At 41.9% G+C, this 22,384-nt stretch overlaps 1 protein-coding gene across 1 annotated transcript in view; it reads left to right on the top strand.

Moving 5' to 3' along the window:
- The first annotated feature begins 1,781 nt into the window (after positions 1–1,781).
- LOC112948279 (A-kinase anchor protein 13-like) overlaps positions 1,782–22,384 on the top strand; it is a 71,716-nt gene continuing 51,113 nt past the window's right edge. Inside the window, exons 1-2 of the mRNA XM_026040521.1 lie at positions 1,782–1,839; positions 13,987–14,031. Of these exons, the coding sequence (XP_025896306.1) occupies positions 13,999–14,031 (33 nt within the window). The 5' untranslated portion in view covers positions 1,782–1,839; positions 13,987–13,998. The remainder of the gene's footprint in view (positions 1,840–13,986; positions 14,032–22,384) is intronic.

Below are 22,384 nucleotides of genomic sequence, written 5' to 3'. Positions count from 1 at the left end.
TGTCTTTGCTCATCAGGGAAATAGGATATTAGGATAATTTGCATGGCTGATAAGGGAAGTTGAAGATTGAGAAACTCTGGWTTAATTGCTTCTAATAGGTAGAACATGGAGATTTTGGGGACAGGCTTTATAAAAACATCTTAAGATGCAGACAAGAGGAGATGTGTCAGTAGTCATCTGCACTTGAATTTTGTTGTTGTTGGGATAAGGAAAAGGGAGATTTCTGGGAGACATCCATATGCGGAAAGCCTTCTTCTGAAAGAGCTGCACACGCAGGAGTCATCCATAGCAGTCGTTGYATAGGAAGGAAACCTTTGGGGAGTTACTTTTTCTCCCTTTGGAGAACTCTACTGATTATGTAGGCTCCTCATATGCACTAAAAATAGATGTAAAGGTTTTTTATGTTCYTTCTTTCCTTCCTTTTGTAAGAATATAAACATTCCTTCAGAATAAGGGGGGGAAAAGCAAGGAGGAAGAATTTTATGGTTTCAATTGCTTTTTATTGCTGAGGTACTTGCTAGTCCTCTTCAAATCGTAAAGGTCTGAGTGGGTTTTGCCTTCACACACCCTTCATTCTTTAGTGGGCACGATGACAAACCTGCAGTGATTCAGAGCCTGCTCACTAGGTAGTTTACCAGCATGAGCCATACCAGCATTGCTTGTCATTTGGAAGCAACAGTAGTAAACCCTGTTTTCTGGGCCAAAGTGTTTGAGTTTCTCGTTAAAAGCCAAGTTATAATCGTCCCCCAAGTGAATGACCCTCCCTGCGGTACGTGCCTTGCGGAGAGCAGTCGCTTTCATTGAACTTTGAGACCAACCCGGCATCGCTAGGATGTGTCTTGGGTTAACATTGCTCACTTCATATAGTTAATCATTGCTRTATCAAATAGTAACCGTCTTGTAAAGTGTGGTCCTAAAAGTAATGCTAGAGGAATGCAAGAGGGAAGGAGGGAAGTTCCAGTCTTGATTTTTTTTTTCTTCTTTTTTTTTTTCCTCTTTTTGCGTGTGTGATGGTTTGCTTGTAGCGTTTGGGATTTAACAGATAATTCCCCTCTCGGCTCCAATAACTTGAAAGCACGAGAAGATAATTCAGATGTGCATGAGCAAAAAAAAAAAAAAAAAACCCCTTCACAGTTCTGGGCTTCCTTTATTTCCTTTGGGCTGTACAGCACACTCGTGTTCAGGTGGTGCATGCACAGCTGCAGCCTCTCTGGAGCAGCCATCGAATGAGGGCCTAGGGTGCCCTGATGACTTGGATTTAGCTAATAAAATCTGCCACACAGCATTTAACAACCTAAATCACTGCCTGCACTTTTTCTACATTTGTCGTTTAATCCAGTTTTTTTGTGTGTACTGGGTAGACGAGACTCATCTCTGGTGGGTAGATTTTGTCCSGGAACAGGAGATGTGTCCATGGGGTGGGCAGGATGCAAGGGATTTGTCAGAGACTTGCTGATAAATTTGGGGTCTTTCTGGTGGCCTAAACATGGCCTTCGTTTCGTTTTGGCACTCCGGTGTCCACTCCTAAATATCTCACCCAAAGGGAGTTTACGGGGAGTGTGATAAAGCCCGTCCTGGAGTGGCTTTGTGTAGATAGGGCGTTTCCCATACAGCTGCTAAGGTCAAAATGAAAAATCGTTTCCCTCCACGTGCTCTTGAAGTTGTTGCTAGCGYCAGGGTTCTCTGGCCGGGCCCATTCTGGCACTCGGAGCACCTGGTGACTCCCTCTCCCTCCATCTCTTTCAGGAGCTGAGTGCTGCTTCCCAACCCGCTCCTCGCCGCGCGGCTCCGAGAGCCCAAGAACATCCTGGAGCACCTGCACTGCTTCATGCAGTCCAAGTAAGCCAAGGGTCTTTCTTGCATGGGCAGGTGAAGAGGTTGGGGCATCCATCTGCCAAGTTGGTCTGTTGATGACGGGAGGGGGGCCCGATACCAAAGGAYATTTTAAAAGCAAATTTGTCAGCAACTTGTCATATTTTTGTGGCGCGTGTAGTAAYCCTAGTGATGATGCTACCCCTGCAAACCCCTCTGTGCTCCCAGTTTTGCTCACATAGTGTCCTGGACACCTTAATTGCTCTTATACCTTTCCACCATCTGGGATGGTGGAAAATCAYACCTCCATCTTCAGCTGTTCCTCCTTGTTGTTTTCAGGGACTATTTTCACATTCCCAGGTTAGGCAGACAGCCTGCTCAGAGCCTGGTGCTGATGAGGATGGGGCAGTGCAGCTCCCTCATCCCTAGGGCCACTGAACCATTGTGTCCTCTCCCCCATCCTGTGTTCTGGCTTGCCAGACTGTGGTCCTATCGGTTCTGACTCAGGGAGATAAACCTGTTCTCTGYCAAAGTCTCAAATTTGCAAAACCTGCCGTCCTTGAGCAAACTGAGAGCGTCCTGCTTGGAAACGGGCACTCGAGCTTGGTCAGAAGAGGAAGGAAAACTGCCGTGAAGTGACTGTTTTTCTCCTTCCTTGTGCCTAACCTGTTTGCCTTCCGCCGGGGCTCACATTTTCCACAGTCTTGCCTAAGACGGCTGGTGCTTTGAAAACAGCTTGGTAACAATCCTGGGTCCAAAGCACTTGGCATTGCTGAGCCGCAGCAGCAGCTGCGGGGATTAATCATAAGCTGCTGTTCCTCTAGAGAGATGAGTAGTTATTGTAATCATTCGGATTCCCTTTTGTTTTAAGGGGGTAGGCAGAGTAATTACACCTATCTTCCAACCCTAACACCTCCCCRAGAAGGAAATTAAGTCTGTTTGGCAGAACTATGAATGAAAGCTGCTTTCTGGGGAAGGAATTCCTTTGAGGATGTGGCTGGCTGCGAGCTGCTGTCTGAGTTCATGCTGAGGCTCAGACGCCCGCTAGCTGCGTGTACTTGGGCCTGGTTCAAGGAGGAGCGCTCCCCTCGTCRGCACGTACGAAAACCAGCTTGGGAGAATGGAGTGCATCAGCTCTGAGCTGCTCTGAGTGCAGGTTCAGGAGGAGGGGGAAAAGGATCTTTGCACCTAGAAGGGATTTGAGCCTGTCCACAGCTCTGAGCGGTGCTAGTTCCTTAATTCAGTGTTGTCTGGAGCGCAGCGAGCTTGGTGYGAGCAGAGCCTGGGACAGGAGCTGAGCCTTGGTGCGGGTCACTCAGGCAGGGAACAGCTCCTGCCTCGCACGGCAGCAGTGCAGAAGCCTCTGGGACCCTGGTGCAGGCGAGGAGATGCTGCACTGGACCTCCCACCTGGGAAGCAGCATCTCGCACACCTCTGGTTCCTGGATTTGGCTCTGGTTCCTGGATTTGTCTCCGCCTCGGAAGCTGCAAAAGGCCAAACTTGACTCCGAGAGCAGCATTCATTATTTTTCATACCTTTTCCTCTTTTTTGCCTGCTGGTCTAGTATTTTCATAATTGTGCGTATAATAATAATCTTTTCATTTCATTCATGTGGTGGTAATCGCTTAATGAAGTTTGAGTTAATGAATGCCATAACATTTAAAATAGCTGCATAACTTGAAAAAAAAAATATTGGTAATAAAGCAATGTGCTTCCACTGCTCAAACTGAGTCCCGTGTTACAACCTAATTGCACAGAGCTGTCTGGTTTGCAAACAGCTGCACAGCGTGGCCTCTCAGTGCTGCATGTCCGTGATCYTGGGTTATAAATGATTTACTGAGGAGGCTGGAACCTGTGGGCGCTTAGCCCGTGCAGTTCCCGAAGGATCGCTCTGGAAGACCGCTTTGTAAAGGTGGTTGAGGGAAAGGATTTCAGGTGTTGAGCAGGGTGCCAGCTTGCAAAGCTTGCTTTGCTGGTTGTGTGTTACAGAAAAACTACAGCCAGCAATCAAGGTGGTGGAACTGGGTAGAATGTGTGCTCATGTTGGCTTTAATACCTGGTTTGATGCATTATTAAGAAAAAAAAAAAAGGAAGTTTTCTATGGTCCTTTTTATTATGACATGTGGCTCTCTGATGTTTGTGGCATTYYTTTGTCCAGTGTGTTCCCTGAATGTGCAGCCGAGCTAAAACTCCACATTTTTTCTCTGTTGTCCCTGTACCAGCTGACTACGTTAGAGCAGCACTTGTTGGGAACGGGGGCAATAATGGCATTTTTGAGATCGTCATGTCTCAGAAGAGATGCTTTGTGAACATGTGCATGTTTTGTAACTACCTAAATGAGATATGTTCTGGCATATCTTTTCTTATAGCTGTCCCTGTAAAGTGAAAGAAAAGGAGTACAGTACAAGAAAGAGTTCTTAATTTTGCAATAGGGAGTGGAGTTAATATTGGTTCTCAAGTACGAGAGCAAAAGCTTCTGCTGGAGGCTTCCTCTTCTGGCAGAGGTCCTGACTTTGTATTTCAAGCCTAAGCAATCACTTGTGGAGCTGGAAAGCGGGAGCATTTGCAAAAGGGAGCCTAAAGGGAAAAGCAAGTCACGTATCCTTCGGAGAGGAAAAGTGCATAAAAATGGTTGTAAAGTTCTTCTTGTGACCAAAATCAGGGCAGAGGCATCTCTTGAATTTTGATCTTGATGCCAATTTTTCAACTCTGTGTGTGGCTTTAGCAGTTAAGGTTGGTACATATCCTTAAAATATCTCCTGGGTAACTACCTGGTTTGCACGTATTGGGAAAGATTTAGCAATATTTGTCAGCATAAGTGTGTGCTGGCTGCTTTGGGCCTCGTGAATCGCTTTCTTCTGCAGCCCTAAATTTTGGGGAATGAAATCAAATAGCGGTGGCTGTTCTCTGGTGGAGCACGAGGAGAAAGWTTTTGTTGTTTGTTTTATAGCTCATCTTTTGGAGCTGTGTTTTTTTCTCATCTGCTGTGAACCACACAGCAGCAGTAAAATCATCTTTGCTGGATACACTGAATACAAAGCAGGAGAGGAGTGGGGTGGAGAATGTGGTAGGTTCAAGCCAGGTATTATAGCCAAGATTACTGGGAATTTGTACCCAAAAGAACATGTGCTCCCTCAAGTGTGTGTAAGGCTTTGCAGGCACCTCTGGGTTAGTGACAGCCATCCATATTTGTGCTTTTATTCACTCAGGGAAAAGTGYTCCTCAAGTTCTCTTCCTGCCATCTCCCTCATTCTGTGCATTCAGAGCCTACATCTGCGTGCAGATATAATGCATCTCGGTTTTCAAAAGGAGCTAGCGACTTCCTTGGGGCTTCTGCTTCTGACTGCCTGCACTTTGGGGAARCCTCCTTTCTGCAGAAAGGTTTTGTTTTACTTTTCAAGAAAAAACTCTGATTTTTTCAAAGGAYGTAACTCATAACTCATGACCCAAATTGCACTCTACAAATTTAAGGGGGAGATTCTGAGGACTTCTCTACAATCTGCTGCCAAAATACGTGTTCTAACTGCAAAGTGTATAGAAAGGTATAAACTGTATTTTACTTGTTTGAAGAGGCCTCTAGAATGTCTGCTGGGGCTTTCTGGAAGTTAACATTTGAGCCTGAGATTAATGTCTTATGCATACGTGAAACAGCTGCCCCAGAACCTGTTGGAGGACTTAATTTGAGTATAAACACATGTGTGCTTTTGCGTACATGCTGCACTGTAATTCAAGTCAACTGTTAGTTCTTAACTTTATTAGGATGTAGCTACTTGAACTGAAGATGTGGCCTGCAATTTTTATTTCATTAAAACAGCATGATAGCTACCTTTGAAATGCTGTTTGGCTTTTACAGATTAGCATCTTAAGTAGTGTTTGCTGTTGGTAATATTTTAAAGCAAAAATTGGCAAATGAGGTCAGGGTCATATCCTATTGCAGGGGAATTGGTTGATAACACATATGAGTTTTTAAATGTAAAATTGATCCTAGTGGGCTGATGACCCTTGCACATTTACAAAAGGCTGGTCTTTATGCTGCACAAATAGATTCCGGACACAGGAAAGAGGCTTATGACAAGAGGATGAGATCAGTCTGTATAATTAGGGCTGGCTAATAATCCTTTTACTCTCTTTAGTTTCAGCTTTTTCAATAGCTTTACTCTAAATTGGACATGTGGACTGGTAACTTGAATTTATATACTTATGTAAGGTGATCTGTTCTGAGGATTTCAGTAAGAATTAATCTATTAAATGATTTTTTGGCAAGGAGTGTTGCAAAAGAGAGCGTTGCTAAAGAAGGAAGTTAGTTGTGAGACTGAGGCCAGTTGGTCACCCTTTGAACAGGAAAGGTGACAGAAGCAGACAGGGAGGTTTGGAAGCACTGGAGAGGTCTAGGCTCTGGAGAGGTTGGAATACGTGTGTTCCGGTTGTGTATGGGGTTGTAGCATTTTGAGACAGGTAACTGGGAAATGTTGCATGAAAGTCAAATATTTTGGAAGTTGATTGCAGCATCAGTAGCCCAAAACCACAGGGTTCCCTGCAGTCCCTCCCGCTGTGATGGGTGCCCCTATGCGCAGTCCCAGGGAGCTAGACCGAGTTTTGGTCTCTTAACAAAGCGCTTTCCGTTCCTGCTGCCAGGAAGCTGAACTGCATTAGGCCAAGTAAGTTAATCTATATCCAGGGTATTTTATTAAATCATCGGTCAATTAAATCAGTGACGCTCTGTTAGCCTGGGTTGCGGATAGGCTGCCTGCCCGCCGGTGGGATCGCCGGCTGTTGCTGGAGCAGCTCCTGCTCTTCTGCCTGTTGCGCTCCTGCACGAGCAGGACGCAGCACCAGCGTTTCCAACAACGTGCAAAAAAGAGAGGATCTTAGGTTGATTTTGAATCTTTTTCTCCAGTCTTTTGCTGGGGAAGGGAGCTGTCAAAACTAATTTTCATGCTGTTTACGTATTTCTTACAGCGTGCGTGTGTCTGAGTTTCCAGAAGGGTGTTTTGATGGGTAATCCCAGCTCTTCGTGCTGGTAGAGCTGGGCAGATACAGACTGTCTCGTGCTCCCATCAGCTGCAGTCAGGACAAACTGGCAAGTTCATAAATTAGAAACGTGGTCATAGTTGATGATTTGAAAGTTGACTTCTGGTGTTTATTCAATATGAATGAAACTTTCAGGATAAAATTTTTGAACAAAACTGCGTGTTTTCTCTATCTACAGTGTCATCCAACACCATAGGGCAGGAGTAAGTTATTGCTGATCCAAACTCTGTAGAAAGACGACCAGGAGTAAAACCAAGCAGGAAAATATAAGTAATATACCCAAATTCCGTCCTATAATGTCTTTTCATTTTCAGACTTTTTTGCTATAACTAACAAAATCAAAGCATCAAAGTAAATCAAGAAATGCTTTGTTTCAAATAGTAATTGGTTTACAATGAAAAATACCACATACCACTCTCAAAAAAGGAGAATATTCCAGTTTATTAATTCCCTTAACATTTAAAAGCTATTTGAGAAAACAGTACCTTTATAAAAAGTTACTATTTTAATTCTCTTTGCATGAAATTGAAGGTTCCAGAAGGAATTAATCTATGTATTGCCAGTCTGTCTTTTCTTTGGTTGCTTTCCTCTGTTTCCTGGCATGGTTTTATTTTCTGTAGCTTATAACACCAGAACTTCAGGGCCTGAACCAAATCCTCTCAATATATCTAAAGCACTTCATAAATTAGTGCTTTATAAAATCATAGTGTGTGGAAGTGACCTTCAGGACGCTGTGCTTTGCTGAATGAAAAACTGTTTTTGGAAGCTGGATTTCATTTCTGTAATGTGGCCATGTGAAACGGAATTGTACAGCTTGGTTGAACTGAGTGGGAGTTTGCTCCTGCTTGATATATCTCTGAATACATCTAAGGATACAGACAGAGATCCAATATTTATTTCAATGAAAGGACTGCCAGTGATGTCAGCAAATATTGCCTGCATCCAAGTGGGTTCAAGATATATGTTCAATTTAATCCCTGGATTTGTTTAAACTCTTTTAAGGCTTATGGGTTGTTTGGCTAAAGAGTGAGGATTTAAGGACTYCTTGGAAGGTATGTGAAAGGTTACCGGGTATATATCTATTGGTACTGTCAGGAAGTGAAAGAAAATGTGATTTTGGCTCACCTTGTGTGTGTAGGAAGGACTTTTCTAATTTCTATGAGATAGAAATTTAGCCGCTTTGAGCCTTGTCATGTTGTGAGATAGTGCCCCTTGGCACTAGGAAGTCATCCTACTTCTCTGCATTTCTGCTGATCGGTTCAAGCGCTTTCTGTGAAATCTGCAACTCCCTGAGATTCCTCCTGTATTTTTTGGCCATCCTTTCCTGACCACAACCACAAACTCTGTAGGGCTGGGCCTGCAGTTTGGGCATGCATGGTTAAAGCTTCACAAGTAGAGACTACTGTTTCTGAAATGAAATACTGGAATTAAGAAGTGTTGAGATTCAGGTAACATTCAGCAAAACTTGCACTTGAGCTGTATCTAAAATTGAAGCTTGCCTATAAAAGCTTACAAGTGAAAAGCTGAAAAACTTGGAAGCTTAAAACTGCAGTGCATCGAGCCATATGCATAGCACGTAGAGCTTGGGAGAGGGAATGGGGAGGTCTGCTCTCATGGTCCTACCTGTGGGTTTAAACAACTTCAGTCCCTCCCTTCCTGCAGCTCTGGTAGGTTGTGGTGAGGATGGTCATTTGTTAGTGCCTATCCTTGAGTATCCTTTTCTGCTGGGGGGGGGGGGGGGGGGAAGAAGTCCTAACAGGACACTATTTTGAGGGTAAGATCTTGAGACCTTGGATGTTCCACGGTTCCTTAGGTGTTGTTGGCTGCAGAAGCCAACAACCTTAATGTTGAATTTACTGTCTGAAGGAGTAACTCTGAATGAGACACACTCAGAAAGGCTACAAGCCGTTTTGGCAGCTCTAGGCTACATCCCGTACAAAGATCTTTATCTAAGTTGCCCACCATGCATGGACTGATCATTGACTTCCTTTTCGGATTTGTCCTTAAGATACACTTTGTCTGGGCTACCTGTAAGAAGTAAGCCAACTAATTAAGGTTAAAGTAAATGGCAGTTGGGATTAGTGGATAGATTGGATTTATGACTTAGGTGTTGTTTCATACTCTTGTTTGTCAACTCTGCAGGACAGAACCTTTGTTTGCATTTTTGCAGCTTGCAACCAATGGAGCCCTAATTCTGGCTGAGATTTTGGGAATCTTCATCATGTCTAAATCACTGTTACTTTTAAGAGCTTGAACATGGACTGTGTTTTCATCTGCTGTTTTCAAATTTGCAAAGACAAGGGATTTTAGTGCCTTATCCTAGGAGGGGAGGAAAATTACATCCAATTCTGGAAACATTGTAAGGTAGTATCTGGATTGCTGTAAAGCACGTGGTAAGCCTCTCAGGCACTGAAATTCAAAAGATTCAGCTATTTACCAGAAATAATTGGAATATTTTAGTTCAGGCAACTGCTGCTGAAGAGAACTGTGTAGCTGGAGACTTCCAAATATGCCTACAGGTGTATGTACACATAAGAAAAAAGTATGAATTTGTCAGCTGAAGTTGCTTTGTTCGCTTTGTGTATGTTCCAACAAAGGGATTTAGAGAAGACCATCCTTCCTCTTGTTAATCTCTGCTTTTATTGCAGTGCAAAACAATAGACTTAGAGGATGTGCAGTGGCAGCTGACACAGATGACACTAACGAGATTGTCCAGAAGACTTGGCTCTCCAGAGTGAAAACACAAATCATGTTATACGTGGCAGGTACACGATGGAAATCTGGTTTTCTCCAGTTAGTTTTTACAAAGGCAGTCCTAGGGGTTTTTAGCTGAGTAGATGTCAAGTGGTGCCGGGGATATATATGGAATGGTGTTGATAAAATAGCTGGCTTGCAGCAATTGGAGCTATGCCCACTGGTGCACCCACGTAGTGTGCAGCTATGTTCTTGTCCAGGGACTTGCAACATTAGAAGACTGCAGCATTTGTGTTTCTATTTAATTTCCCTACTCAGTGCAATACTGGCAGTAGGCTTGACTTGGGCTATTGTTTCCAGTAGTTAAGCTCTCTTTCTCCACGTCCTCCCTTTCAAGTCTCCATGGGATCCACAGGGAGGGGGGTGGGAGGTGGTTACTTGCTGAAAAGGGCATTTTCAGTGAATATAGGATCTCTGTGAATGCAATGTCTTTGCAGTGAATACAGAGTACAGACTCTGCACTCGAATCAGTATGTTTCTTTCAGCACTGATGAAAGCTTATTTGAGAGTTGAAGCTGATCCTGCTCCTGGTCTTAGGGAGTGCATGCTTGAATGCACTTAGGCTGGCCCGCATGAGATGTCATGTGTGTTAAGCCAGCTTGTTCTGTGCATCTTCTGTGGTTTTTCTTCTTTAATTTGAAAATAAATAATTTCAAATAGTTTTATTTGAAAAGTTTAATTCTTTTGTGAGGTGATGGGATAATGAGTGTCAGACTATCGCTCAGTAAGGTTGTTTGGAGAAAGAGGAGATGCAGCTGCTTGTTTCCTGGCAATAGCTAGATTTTAGGAGCAGAAAGTGCTACTTTGACCATGGCAGGTAGGAAAGTAGACAAATGTGCTCCTGAAAGGGACAACCCTTCATCTGAAGACCACCACATATGCCCATAGATATTTGTATTAATAGGATAAAAGTGTGAATTTGTCTCGGCTGAATTCAGTCCATGGTGGCTCAGCATGGGGATTCGCAGGACGGTAATGTAGGCCGATCCAGAGCAGACCTGCATTAACAGACTGCTCACAGAGCACAGCTGCTCTGATTGCACCAGGAAGGTCCCCAAAAGTTGGCTCTTAACCGGCGGAGGCCGGACAGATTCCTAGAATCCGTTTCCGTGACGGCAGGACTGTGATGGAGCTCATTGCCGGGAGCCACGGGTATCACGCACGTGGTGCCAGGAGCCGCTTCTCACTCCTGCCCACACAGCCACTGGCATCTGCTTGGAGTTGCAACAGTGAGGGTTTTTCACACTAATTTCGTTGCCCCCTCAGGTGCCATGAGAAATTGCATCTGGGGAGGACCTTCCAGGCTGGCATCTGACTGGCATTGTCATTTTCTTTTGGTCTGGATAAATGAATTTTGAGGTTAAGTGTTTGAAGCAGTTGTCCTTTTCAGAATATGCCAGTGTGTTCTCTGCAGGATACCTGTACCCTATGGGCATAAAATTGGCTTCTCTATTTTTTATTTTTTTTTTCTGTTTATCATAAAATTCAGATGTGGAGCTCTTATATACACTCTTTACCATCTCTGGCATGTCCATGAAGATATGCAGAATAGAATAACTGTGATTTTTCTTTATAACCCAAACCCCAGGAAGTTGAGGACCTCAAAGCAAGCATGGAGATGGGATCTGTATTTGTGACTTTTTCCTCTCAGTTTTATCTCCAAATCAGTTCACATGCTGTCCAGATCATGGTCTTGGAGTAAAAAGGCCGAGTATTCCCTCTATGATCTACATCATTTGAGAGAGCATCTCTTATACTGGTCCAGAACACACTAAATACTGCAATTCTGCTTCCACTTTTTGCAAGTGTGCTGACATTGGGCACGTACCCCAGGCTTGTATTAGGGCTTTCCTTTTTATTTCATAAGGCTTTGGGTTGGATTTTTTTGGAAGAATTGAATTGATGACTTAGTAGAGCAAATTTGGACAGGACAGATGAGGTAGTGGTGCGAATACTATATTTAGGGTGGTAAGCTGGCTGATTCCCTATGGATTTGTCTAAGCAAAGGAAACTGTTGTGAAGTCTAGGTGTGATCTTGCTGAGTATGCATGTTTAATATCTTAGTATTTTGCGTAAATGTAGATGTAATTCAATTTTGGGTCACAGAATCTAGTTTTGTAACGACAAGAGCGACAACAAAACACCTGTGAACTTGAACAGGAAAGAAGCAAAGATGTTAATGCAGGGAGGAGGAATGTATTTGAGTACATTAGGATAACTTCCTTTCCTCTCAGCAGAGTCTGAGAAACTGGAATAGCTGATGGAAAATTTAAAAAGTTAATTATTTGGGAATGGAGAGAAACTGGAACAGCAGAATATATCCATTACTTGTGATGTCCTGGGTGGATACAAACCTGTTGTGTTCTGCTTTCCTGATTTTTATTTATTTATTTTCATTTGACATCCTTTAACTTGCACTTCCCTTTACAGAAGGGCAGTTGTAGTATTGGTAGTGTAGAGTGATGAGAGAATTGTAAGGAAAAGAGGTAATTCAAATAGTACATGCAAATACAAAAAAATAGGGTGTCTTTGAAGATGCATAATGTAATATGTTTTATCAGCAAAAGGAAAGGCTGTTCATGTACTTGTCCAGACTTGAAACAGTGGAAAAAGTAATGTTATTTATTAATTCCCTTTAAACAGTCTTATCCAGGACAGCAATTTTGCTTCTATACTGCAATATTCACATCACCCACACTCTGGCAAGGTGCTGAGGCAGATTTTGAGGCATAATTCTGCTCCAGGGAGGAATCTGGTTTGTTGACAAGAAATTTCTTTTGTAAAAATCTAGATATGAGGTGGATATCCTGGTTTATTCTGAGTTTTCTAAGACACAATGTAAAGCTCCCAGCTTGATAATCTTTTGGTTCCCCTGTTCAAGAATGCCAAGGTTCAGAATAGGAGCGGGAGGTTTGGGTACCTTATAGGTGAGATTAACAGGGCTTGGTTTTGGGTTTTTTTTTTTTTTTTTTTCCCCTCCTCTTTGAGGGGTCTGTAGTTACAGAATAGCAGGACCTCCTTGCGGACAATCAGAAATAAGGACTGGCAACACAGATGAATTGGAGATCTGGCCTGTTCAAATGCCTGTGGAAGCAGGCACCTAGCAGCACTAGCTCTTAAGTGACCCTCTGTAAGAGCTCAGAAGGAAGGGAAAGACATTTGGAGGCATTCTTGCTATTGGAGGAAGAACTTGGAGGTTGAAAATAGGTATGAATTTGATTTAGAAACTATAGGAGAATATTTATCTATCCTTTGCCTGCCGTTTAGGAGCTTTTTTGGAGGTTTTGATGAGCAAGCTTGGCAGGTAGCTCAGACGTTTTAAAGTAACTGGGACAAAAATGCTTCTTTGTGTAAAATAAGAGAAACATATGCAGGGGAAAGAATAGCTGGAATCAACTGAGAAAACTTAGCCTGTGGTTTATTTCTGTCTCACTAAAGGCAAACTGTGGAGTTTGGAGGGGAACAAAGTATGCAGAAGAGCCTGTGTTTCAGTGTGAAAAGCAGAGGGATATTTCTTATCCTTTTAAAAGGAATTTGAAGTTCTTGCAGAGAATTACCAGTGCTGCACATATGAGCAAGAACAAAAATGTCATTTTTAATTGTTTCACGTTCCTTCATCTTAGAATCTTGGACAGTTATATACGCATTGAATGAGAACTTAACAATTTTCATTTAGGATAAGTATTTTCTCCTGCACTGCTGAAAAGTAACATAAGTGAAATCCTGACTCGGTTGATTCAAAGCTCAATGCAGATAATGTTCTCCAAGTAATGTATAAAAATTCCAGTGTAGATGTGAAAATGAAAAGTTTCTTGACTAAATCACCTTGGTAGGATGGTAGTTTTTGACTGTGCAAAATGCTTCAGTAGAATAGTGAATGTTACCTACCCTGAAGGCTTCTCCATCAGATTTGCAAGGCATAATTTTGCTTGTTCTTGTTTGCCTGTTTTTCCCTAATGGGCCGTGTTCAAATGCAGATGTTGGGATGGGGGAATGAGCAGACAGGTAATAGTTAAGGATTGGGACCTGCCATAAAAAGAAGATACAGAGCAAGCGAGGAAAGATGGACTGAGATGAACATGAAGAGGAAGTTAGTTTTGTTGAGGGTATGCTCTGTGCCGACCTTGCCAGCTGCTAAGAGGAGCGCTTTGCTGTCCCAATCATTTTACAAAGATCTCTTTGTTTAACATGAGTCTGAAAAGAAATTTGGGACGATCCTTTGTTGATCCAAAGGAGATATAAAATACAAAGTTTTTGTGATAAAAGTGACTGTTATAAAAGGAACATGGGTATTAAGTTTTTGCAAATTTAACATTCTACAGCTTACAAAGAAGTATTTAAAATTTTATGAAAAAATGCCTTAAATATGTCTTTTTTTGTTTGTTTCAGTGTTCTGGGGTCATGAAACTTAATCCACAGCAAGCTCCGTTATATGTGAGTAAATGATTTTGTACTGTTGTCTTCTGTCCTACTATTCCCGTAAAATGTTTCCCATCCCCATGTTGAAGGGTTCTGCTCTTTTCCTCTTTGCTCCTCGTATGCCTTGTTTGTATTCCTTCACTTGCACTGTAAAATGCTCAGGGATAATGCTCAGGTTAGTTGCAGAATATTCACAGAATATTCAAGGTTGGAAGGGACCTCTAGAGATCATCTAGTCCAMGAGTTACAGAGCTTCACTGTCAAGCATTCAAGTAGATGGTTTAAAAGAAGTTTTGTGACAAACTGCAATGGCATCACATAATGGTCCTGGTGCAGGAATTGCTCTTTTTATTTTATTTTCTCCCTAAAGAGTGCTTAAGTAAATGGCTATGTTCTTGCAACTTGATGTGTTGAGAGCCTTAAGAAGGAACTTGCTTGTGTGGAAAACAGGACATCCTAGTGTGCCAGACTCGCTCACTGTGGTAATATTTTTCTGCTCAAGGATTTCAGCATGTCAGGAAGCAAGTGGAAATAGCGATCAACTGGAATGTGCTGCGACTTGTGCAGCAGGGCACGGTTGACGTCAGTGCGCTGCAAGCTCGTAACCTGGCTGGCTGAATTAATAAGGAGCAAGCTTCCTCTCGAGCGTCAATAGGAGCTTTGTTGCAGAATATGGGGACTGTCAAATAAGGCCTGAATTTGTGTAGGGGTGGGCGTGCACGTGTGTTAAACTTGTGCCAAAGCTGCCAGCCAGGATTGTAACCGTTTGCTTTCCATATTGTCTCGCTGGACTCAATGCAGAATTAGCTGGTGGCACCGTCCTATGCCTATGGGCTGCCCACAGATCTCACTAACACTGTGATAGAGCTGGGTGCAGGGATGGAAAATTGGGAGAAAATGACTGTATGCAAATGATGCTCAAAGGGAAAACTAGCAGCCCTGGTGATAGAGCAATATCTYGGCAACTGTATTGTATCTAATAACAATATTTTGATCTTTAACTCATGGAAGCTTTCAAACCTTACCTAATTTTTTCTATAAGCAGCTTGATGTTTGTACTCCATTGTGTTACAGTTTATGCTGTGCTTACTGTATTAAGTATTGTTCTTGAAACAAAATGAGTGAAATAAGAAAATAGCGTTCCTTGCCATACTTTGTATTACTGTGAAACTGATTTTAGCCTGAAATTTTAAATCACAAGCATATTGAAAGCATATTGACTTTGAAGAAACTCTGATTTAAAGTTAGGAGTCATTGAAAGAGAATGTAGTTTATGTACAAATATACGATGTTGATGCCAGATTAGAAACATACGGATGGCAGAAAGGAGGATAAAATCATTCTGGTGTCTCTAGAACAGCATATGGCGTCCCAAATCTGGGGGTTCATTTGCACTTAAGTTTTCTGGCTTAATTTATTTTCCCAATGTTCTTTGTTTTTACATTTAGTACATAATATTGTAGGGTAATATGTAATAGGTTCAGTTTAAAAGTTCCCTACATGGTCGTGAGAACTACACTGAGGTCAAATTTATCCCACTGAAAGGTCACAATTATTATATGTTATTAATAATTGGTGTATTATTTCTTTGAAATGTAAATCAGTTCATGACCACATTATTACTACTGCAGTGGCTCCTTGGTATGTCTTCCTCCTCGCTTCTGGCAAGGTGTATACGCAAAYTGGATCCCTTTCAAATAACAGGTTGATAGATTAAATGAGGCAGGGTGGAGGAAGCACTCAGCAACCTTGGAAAATAAATATTTAGTCTTCCTCTTTGCTTTCAGTTTACGTGCTGGGCACATTTTGAGATCCGTTTCCGTTTTCCTTGTATTGTTAATTGACAGCTCAGTGCCCATCTGAGAGAGCTGCTAGGTACAAGTAGAACATAAACAAGAAGTTATCTTCCTGGCRCTTTTATTTTTCAGAAGGAAGACAATCTTGTGGCATTGTCATAATGAACTTTACTACCTCTGACCAGATTCCTTTTTTACAGTGATGTTGACATGTCATTCCTTATCCACACTCCTTGAGCTTGTTTGCAAAAAAAAAAAAAAAAGTCTTGTGTGTTTTCCCCCATATCTCTCTGTGAAATAAACACCAGGAGAGAGAAATATGTTAGGGGATCTCCCTCAATGTGATGACTTGGGGGGGGGGGGGCGAACTTTGAGTTTTAACCTCTTGCATACTTGAGGCCTTTGCAGTTCATCTTTTATGGTTTGTTCCTCTTGTAAACGAACAGTTCAGATGCAAAATAAGGAGCACTTGATTTCTTTTTTTTTTTTATCTTGCATGAGTTTCAAAGTGCTTTGCAGAGTGCAAACTTTGCAAGTGAGTAAGAATAATGCAAAATGTTGCATCATTTGGTGTTTGCTTTTATCAGCAGCATTGCTAAGCTACTTTTAGGAGGGAAAAGAAAAATGACTTCTCTAATTCCAGTTCCTGGAAGCCAATTACAGAGCCTGAGTGTGATTTATCCCATCTGACGGTTACCAGATTGCCCAGATGAATAAGATTGCAGCTTGGGCAAGAGCTCTGGGAACCTGTGTGTCCTGCGTGCCTGGGAGCAAGGTTTTATGAGTGATGGTACAGGTGGTATTTCCACTTGGGACAACTACAGGAATCACTATGGTCTTCAATTCCATCTGGATTCATTCTGGATGGCCACCTCCAGAGTCTCCCAATCTGCTTCCTTAGGTAGTTTGCACTTTTATTTGCCCTTTCTGTATAAAACCTGGCAGTTCTGCCTCTGCTGAGCTTGCAGGCTGTTGGAGGTCACCAGCTGTAATGAGGAGACTGCGTCCTCTTGCAGGAGTCAATGTAAAGATCAAAGMGGAGAAGCTGGAAAACGCTTCTTGTAGTAATAATAACTGTTGTGTTTTTGTAATTATTGTGTCTAAGTGATCTCTGGGCCTTTCCTGGTCAGAGAGGCTGCCAGGAACTGGAGCTAAGCATGGCAGCAGCAGGTTTGGGCCCAAGCACAAGCTCTGCAAGTGACCGGCCACTATCTCTTTTATTGACTTTCCCCTTGAGAACTGTTGTCTCTTCCCCACATCTTCATGTTTCCTGTGTTTCATGTGGCTGAATGGCCCTGTTTCTGTGCACGTCGCAGGGCAGTCTTGAGGCCTCGCAGTTGACGCGGAGGTAGGACATGAAGTTCTCCCCGTAGATCCACAGGCTTCACYGTGTACTTCATGCCAGGGTTTAGGSTCAAATAACTGTTGGGTTTGCATGACTGTCAGCACCTGATTGCCACTATAAAACACAGTGTTACCTTGCAGTGTGTGTGGGCCAGCACCGTGGTGCCCATCTGAGGTAGACGTGTGAACCCACTTCCTCGTTCCATGGATATCTTGGTGAGACGTCAATCATAGCCGCTGTAAAAGCGGCGGAGTGCTGGAATGGGGAAGTTGTTGGCAATGTCTGCTGGCGCTCACATAAGCGGTTTGACCTCTCCCTGCTCAAGGAGTGGTCCTCAGCTTTGTGATACAAATGTGATTTTAATGCAGAGATGATCGTGAGAGCTGCAGTCAGCAGTCATGATTTTTATGAGTGTTTTATGAGTGTTCTTTTATTTTATTTTTTTATCAACAGAAAACTCCTCCTGACTTGTTCACAAACATGGGTCAAGATTACACAAGTAATTTGGCTGGCATCAGGATCTCTGATTTCTTCTGACTGTTGCTCTTATAGGTGACTTTGGCTCTGGTTTGTGCTCATATTTTACACAGTATCTCCAGCACGTCTGTAGATACTGTTTCTGTGGAAAAGGGGATCTCTAAAAGTCCTCTGCTTGCTTTAATTACCCCGGGCACCTTTTGCTGCAGGGTGTGTGAGAAGGAAGTCCGTGTGGCTGGACAGTTGCCTGCCACAGACCACAGCTGGGAGCATCTGTACTGATGTACATGTACTAGATAAAGTATAAAACTGGCTTTTCCTGCATCCCTTTCTTGTACTTTGCTGACCTATTGATTTGGCATCTCCTGTGGGCACAGGTTTAAGGACAGCAGTTCATATCCGATTCTTTATTTGCCTGGGATTTTGTGTATTCAGGAATCCCAGAGAGTCAAATCTGCATTGCTSTTTGCTGCCAGGGTCAGGGTGGAACTGGAAAGTTGCACAAGTATTTTGTAAATGGGAGGCAGGAAGTAAGGAGCTTAAGTTTTATTTTTTGTTAAATGCTTGCAATGACCTCTCTATCTTCATCCTTTATAAAACTCAAAGATTTTGAGCAACAAAAGTCAAAATTTCAACTGCACTATCAAGTACTTTCTAGCTGTTGCCAGTGCTGCATTGAAAATACTGAGACCATCGATGGTCATGCTGGTAGAAAACAAACATTAATATTACTATAAATAAATAATAAAACTGAGGTTTATTTTTAAGCAATTCTTATTGCACTTGTGATGTGTCTGATTCATTTTTTAATTTCCTTGTTTATTAATGAAATAGTTTAAATCAACCACTTAGCTTAAGCACAACTGTTGCTAGTATCCAGGCAAGAAGAAGAAAGTGGGAAACAGCTTTGTAAAGGAAAAGTTTTGATCTTTTTATAAATGTTACTGATAATTGAGAGTCCAGTAGGGTATCCAGCAGGAGATTTAACTACAGAGGGATCAAGGATCACAAGCTGTGTCCTTATTTCTAAATAAACTTTAATAAACATAAAGTGCACATGAGTAAATGATCAAGGCCAAGTCTTYAGTTACGTAGAACGCCCTGATAATCTTAGTCTTACTGCAAAAGTAACCTATATGGTTTCTGATTTCAGTCTCACCAGTTGCTATCTATAAGATTTTTGTAACATTATTGATCATGCTTCTAACCCATTTGCATCTTCAGCCAGTCTGAAATCAATGCTGTGGTGGTGTTTTATTTGTCTTTTTCGTTCTTAAGAAGAATAACCCAAGAGCAGCAGCTTCTGTAAGTGGATTGGAACAAAACTGAGGTAAAATTCAATGGATGACTTGTGACAAATTGTCATGTTTTCCTGATTGCTGCCAAGACTATAGTAGAAAACCCTTAGGTTGGTTGGCTGCTAGACAGCAGTGTTTTTTCATCATGATAATGATCAGTAGGTGTGAAATGGAAAAGATTAGCAGGTGGAGAAGGATGATGCATCACTACAAATTTTCTCTTTTGCCTTTTTGATTAAAAGGAACCAACTTGTTTCTAAGTCACAGGACTCCTTGACATGGTTTGTCTAAGGTGTGCCTGTGTTATTTGGAGTGGTAAAACCAAATGTGTCATAACTAGTGATTGCATGACAAGAATGAACATTTAATCGATAAAAATACTCCCATTGACTTCGGTCTTTTAATCAGGTCTGTGGATTGAATCTCCTGTATAAGTTACCACTTAAGAGCTGTGCAAGTTGCAAAGTTSCTCAGGGAGAGTTTTGATAGAGATGAGAGCTCCTATATCCATGCCAAAATGCCATGCAACTTAATGAAGTATGAACTTCARAAGCTTCAGAAAGAATGCATTGACCCTCTCTTAATGTAAACAGGGTTTTGGGTACAATGGCTCTTCTGTTAATAAACTACTCCTCTACATTTCCTTGTGTGCTCTGCTTTAATCAAAAATGAAAAGAAGGAAGTGCTCATGATAGGAGCACTTTTCTTCTGCTTCTGTATCATACAGAATGACATACAGTTCAAATGAACTGTGTATACATACTCCTATTCTGATAACTCTTAGTGTTTTTAGGGGAAAAAAAMCCCTCTTTTGTATAAATATTCAAGTATTTAAAAAAGTCTCAATAGAGAGAACCTGAAGCTGCAGCAGCAGTGTCTGTCTTGAATGTGAAGGGTCTACACATTCGTGTGCAACCCTGGGCTTGGGGTATAGCAAGTGCTTGGACTTGTGCAGCATTATGGGCTACATAATCAGCAGTATTCAAAAAATATCTACTAAAGGAACAAGAGGACAAAGTGAATTACCTTTAAAATCCTRATAGGTGATGCTAAATGTTCTCATGAGATTGGTAGCTATGATTTAGTTACTTTTCTCCTAATACTGAATTTGTTTTCGTAGTGGTATCCAGGTCACAAAAGCCACTGGGACTTCTGAATATCTGAAATCAGTGCAGCAGAAAAAGTAGGATATACCTGGCACTCCTTTGATGTGGGAATTTCTCACAAAAATCACTCTGCAGTAGTCCTGTCTGTCTTTCTCTTGAGATCCTTAGGCAAGAGGAATATATGCCTTGATGTTTGGTTCAGTTCTGTGGTACAGATCTGATAAGTCTTTTATTTGTTGGATACTTGATTTCTGCTTAATGACAAAGTAGTCTGCCCCACCTTCAAAGTCTTTGATTTCTAAATGAATAGAAGGCTTCTAAGCACATTTTACAAATAAAATATTTGCTTGTATTACTTGTGGAAGAACCTGATTCTCACTTGGTTGCAAGAAAAGCAGGTGGAGCACCTGGATATAGACCCTGACATTTGAGAGAAATGCTTTGCAACTTTTCTAGTTTTGTTTCTGTTCCACGGGTGGAATAGTGTCCTTGCTAACCTGTGCTCAGCTTCTGGAGTCTTTGCATTCCTCAATTCCCAAATTCTAGTCTGCTTCATGACAAAAGTCACCCCTTCTGCTGTCATGGGCATCTGGCAGCCGCTGCTATGCTCTGTGCACATTCCCTTCTCAATTTCCTACCTCGCCCAAAGACTTTGTGTTGCACAAATTAGTTACCACAAGCCAATTCATTTGTTTCACTGTGGGYAGTGCAACTGGGCAGTCTCTAGCTCGAGACCTGAACAATGTTAGTATAGAACTTTTATAAAATAGTCACTTATATATTGTGGCTGTAGTTAACTTACCACAAGCGTCTTTGGCTGGAGAAGCTGCCTGACCATCAGCATCATGTGCCTTCAAGATGAGTTGTGGATTATATTGCAACTGAGAAAGCCCTTCTTAGCTCTTCTTTCCTGTTATCTTAGAGTGAAAATGATAGGTGGTTTGGTCCTGAGCTCCATAATTCTCCTTTTTTTTTTTTTTTTCCCTTCTGTGACCAGTGTAAATTGGGCACATTTTGCATGTGTCAATAGGATACTGAATGATAAATAGACTACTTCCGACAAAATTTGGAATATTTACTATCTGAAGCTCTGCTCTTACATTACCATTACTTAGCAGTGTTACGTGTGATCTTTAAATTAAATGCCTTCCTGAAGGAAAATGCCAGAGCTGGTACAGGGGGTGGGTGGGAGAAACAGAGGAAAGACTGACYCACCTCTTTGACCAAGCAATTAGATTAGTTCAGCCTCTTTTCTGAAACTTTGCCTTGCTGCAAGCTTGCAAAAGAGATCCTTACATTATTGCAGTAATTGCTTTATTGAAAGGGAACAAAATGATATATACTGTTAAGACCATGAATTTCGGATTCTATTTCTTGCAATAGCTGATGAGCTGATTAGCATCTGGAAGAGCTGTAAAAGATTGCATTTTATTCCTTGTTTTGGCTGATAGAGCTGCGACCCTCCTCACAGAGGGGATGATCTGCAGAAGCCTATTTTATTTATTCTATTTTTTTAGTAGTATTCTTTGTTACCTTCAAAATTTCTCACTCTTCCAGAATACTGATTCTCACTCTTAAGTGTTAACCCAATTTTGACAGCAAAGCTAATGGGTGATTAGYGTTATCGAAAGGGTTTATTTGATGGTGGCATGATGTTTTCAAGTATGCTCTCAAATCTCCTCTGAAAAGCCTATCTGCTGTTCGTGGTCTCATTCACTCTATGCCTGGTGCTTCGCGTTTAATTCTGAAGATTACGCTGCAAGTAATTTATTTGAAAACGCCCTTTCAATGCCTCGCTCAACAAAGCGATCCSATGTTGTGCACAAGTGGAAAATAAAGTGTTATTAGTTGTTCTGGGCTCAGATCGATGCTATGCACTGCCATCAAGTGGCAGTTTTGTTACAGGACAGATTTTTTCCATGCTTTCTGCAGATCTCTCAGCGTTTCTGTCTGTGGTGCAGGGTGTTTCTTCCAAGTATTGCACAAGTTTTATCTGCACAGTAGTTGTGGTTGGGGGCAAGGGAGGAATTCCGGGAAGATATCCTTATAACCGTTTGCGTTCCCCAATGACAAAGAACGGACGTTGCTTTAAAAATTGTCCCAATTATTACAGTAGCTCCGAGTACCAGAGCTGTGAAATATTTAAAGAGTAAGGGAGGATATTTTGCAGTTGGAAGGGACATCAGCGCTCTGCAGCACRCAGCTGTTTGAGCTGGGTCTCATCTAGGGTTTTGCTGTGCAGTAGACAAGGCTGAAGTATGAGGAAAATGCTCCTCTGCTATCTTACACCTTCCAAAGTTACTGTCCAGATCCATTTTTTTTAAGACATCAAGATTGCTGTAAAAA

The sequence above is a fragment of the Nothoprocta perdicaria genome, unplaced genomic scaffold (genome assembly GCF_003342845.1).
Source record: "Nothoprocta perdicaria isolate Ctin4 unplaced genomic scaffold, notPer1 scaffold_26, whole genome shotgun sequence".
In the NCBI taxonomy this organism is placed as follows: domain Eukaryota; kingdom Metazoa; phylum Chordata; class Aves; order Tinamiformes; family Tinamidae; genus Nothoprocta; species Nothoprocta perdicaria.
Note: the sequence above shows the minus strand (reverse complement) of the source record. Positions and strands in the feature narration are given on the sequence as shown.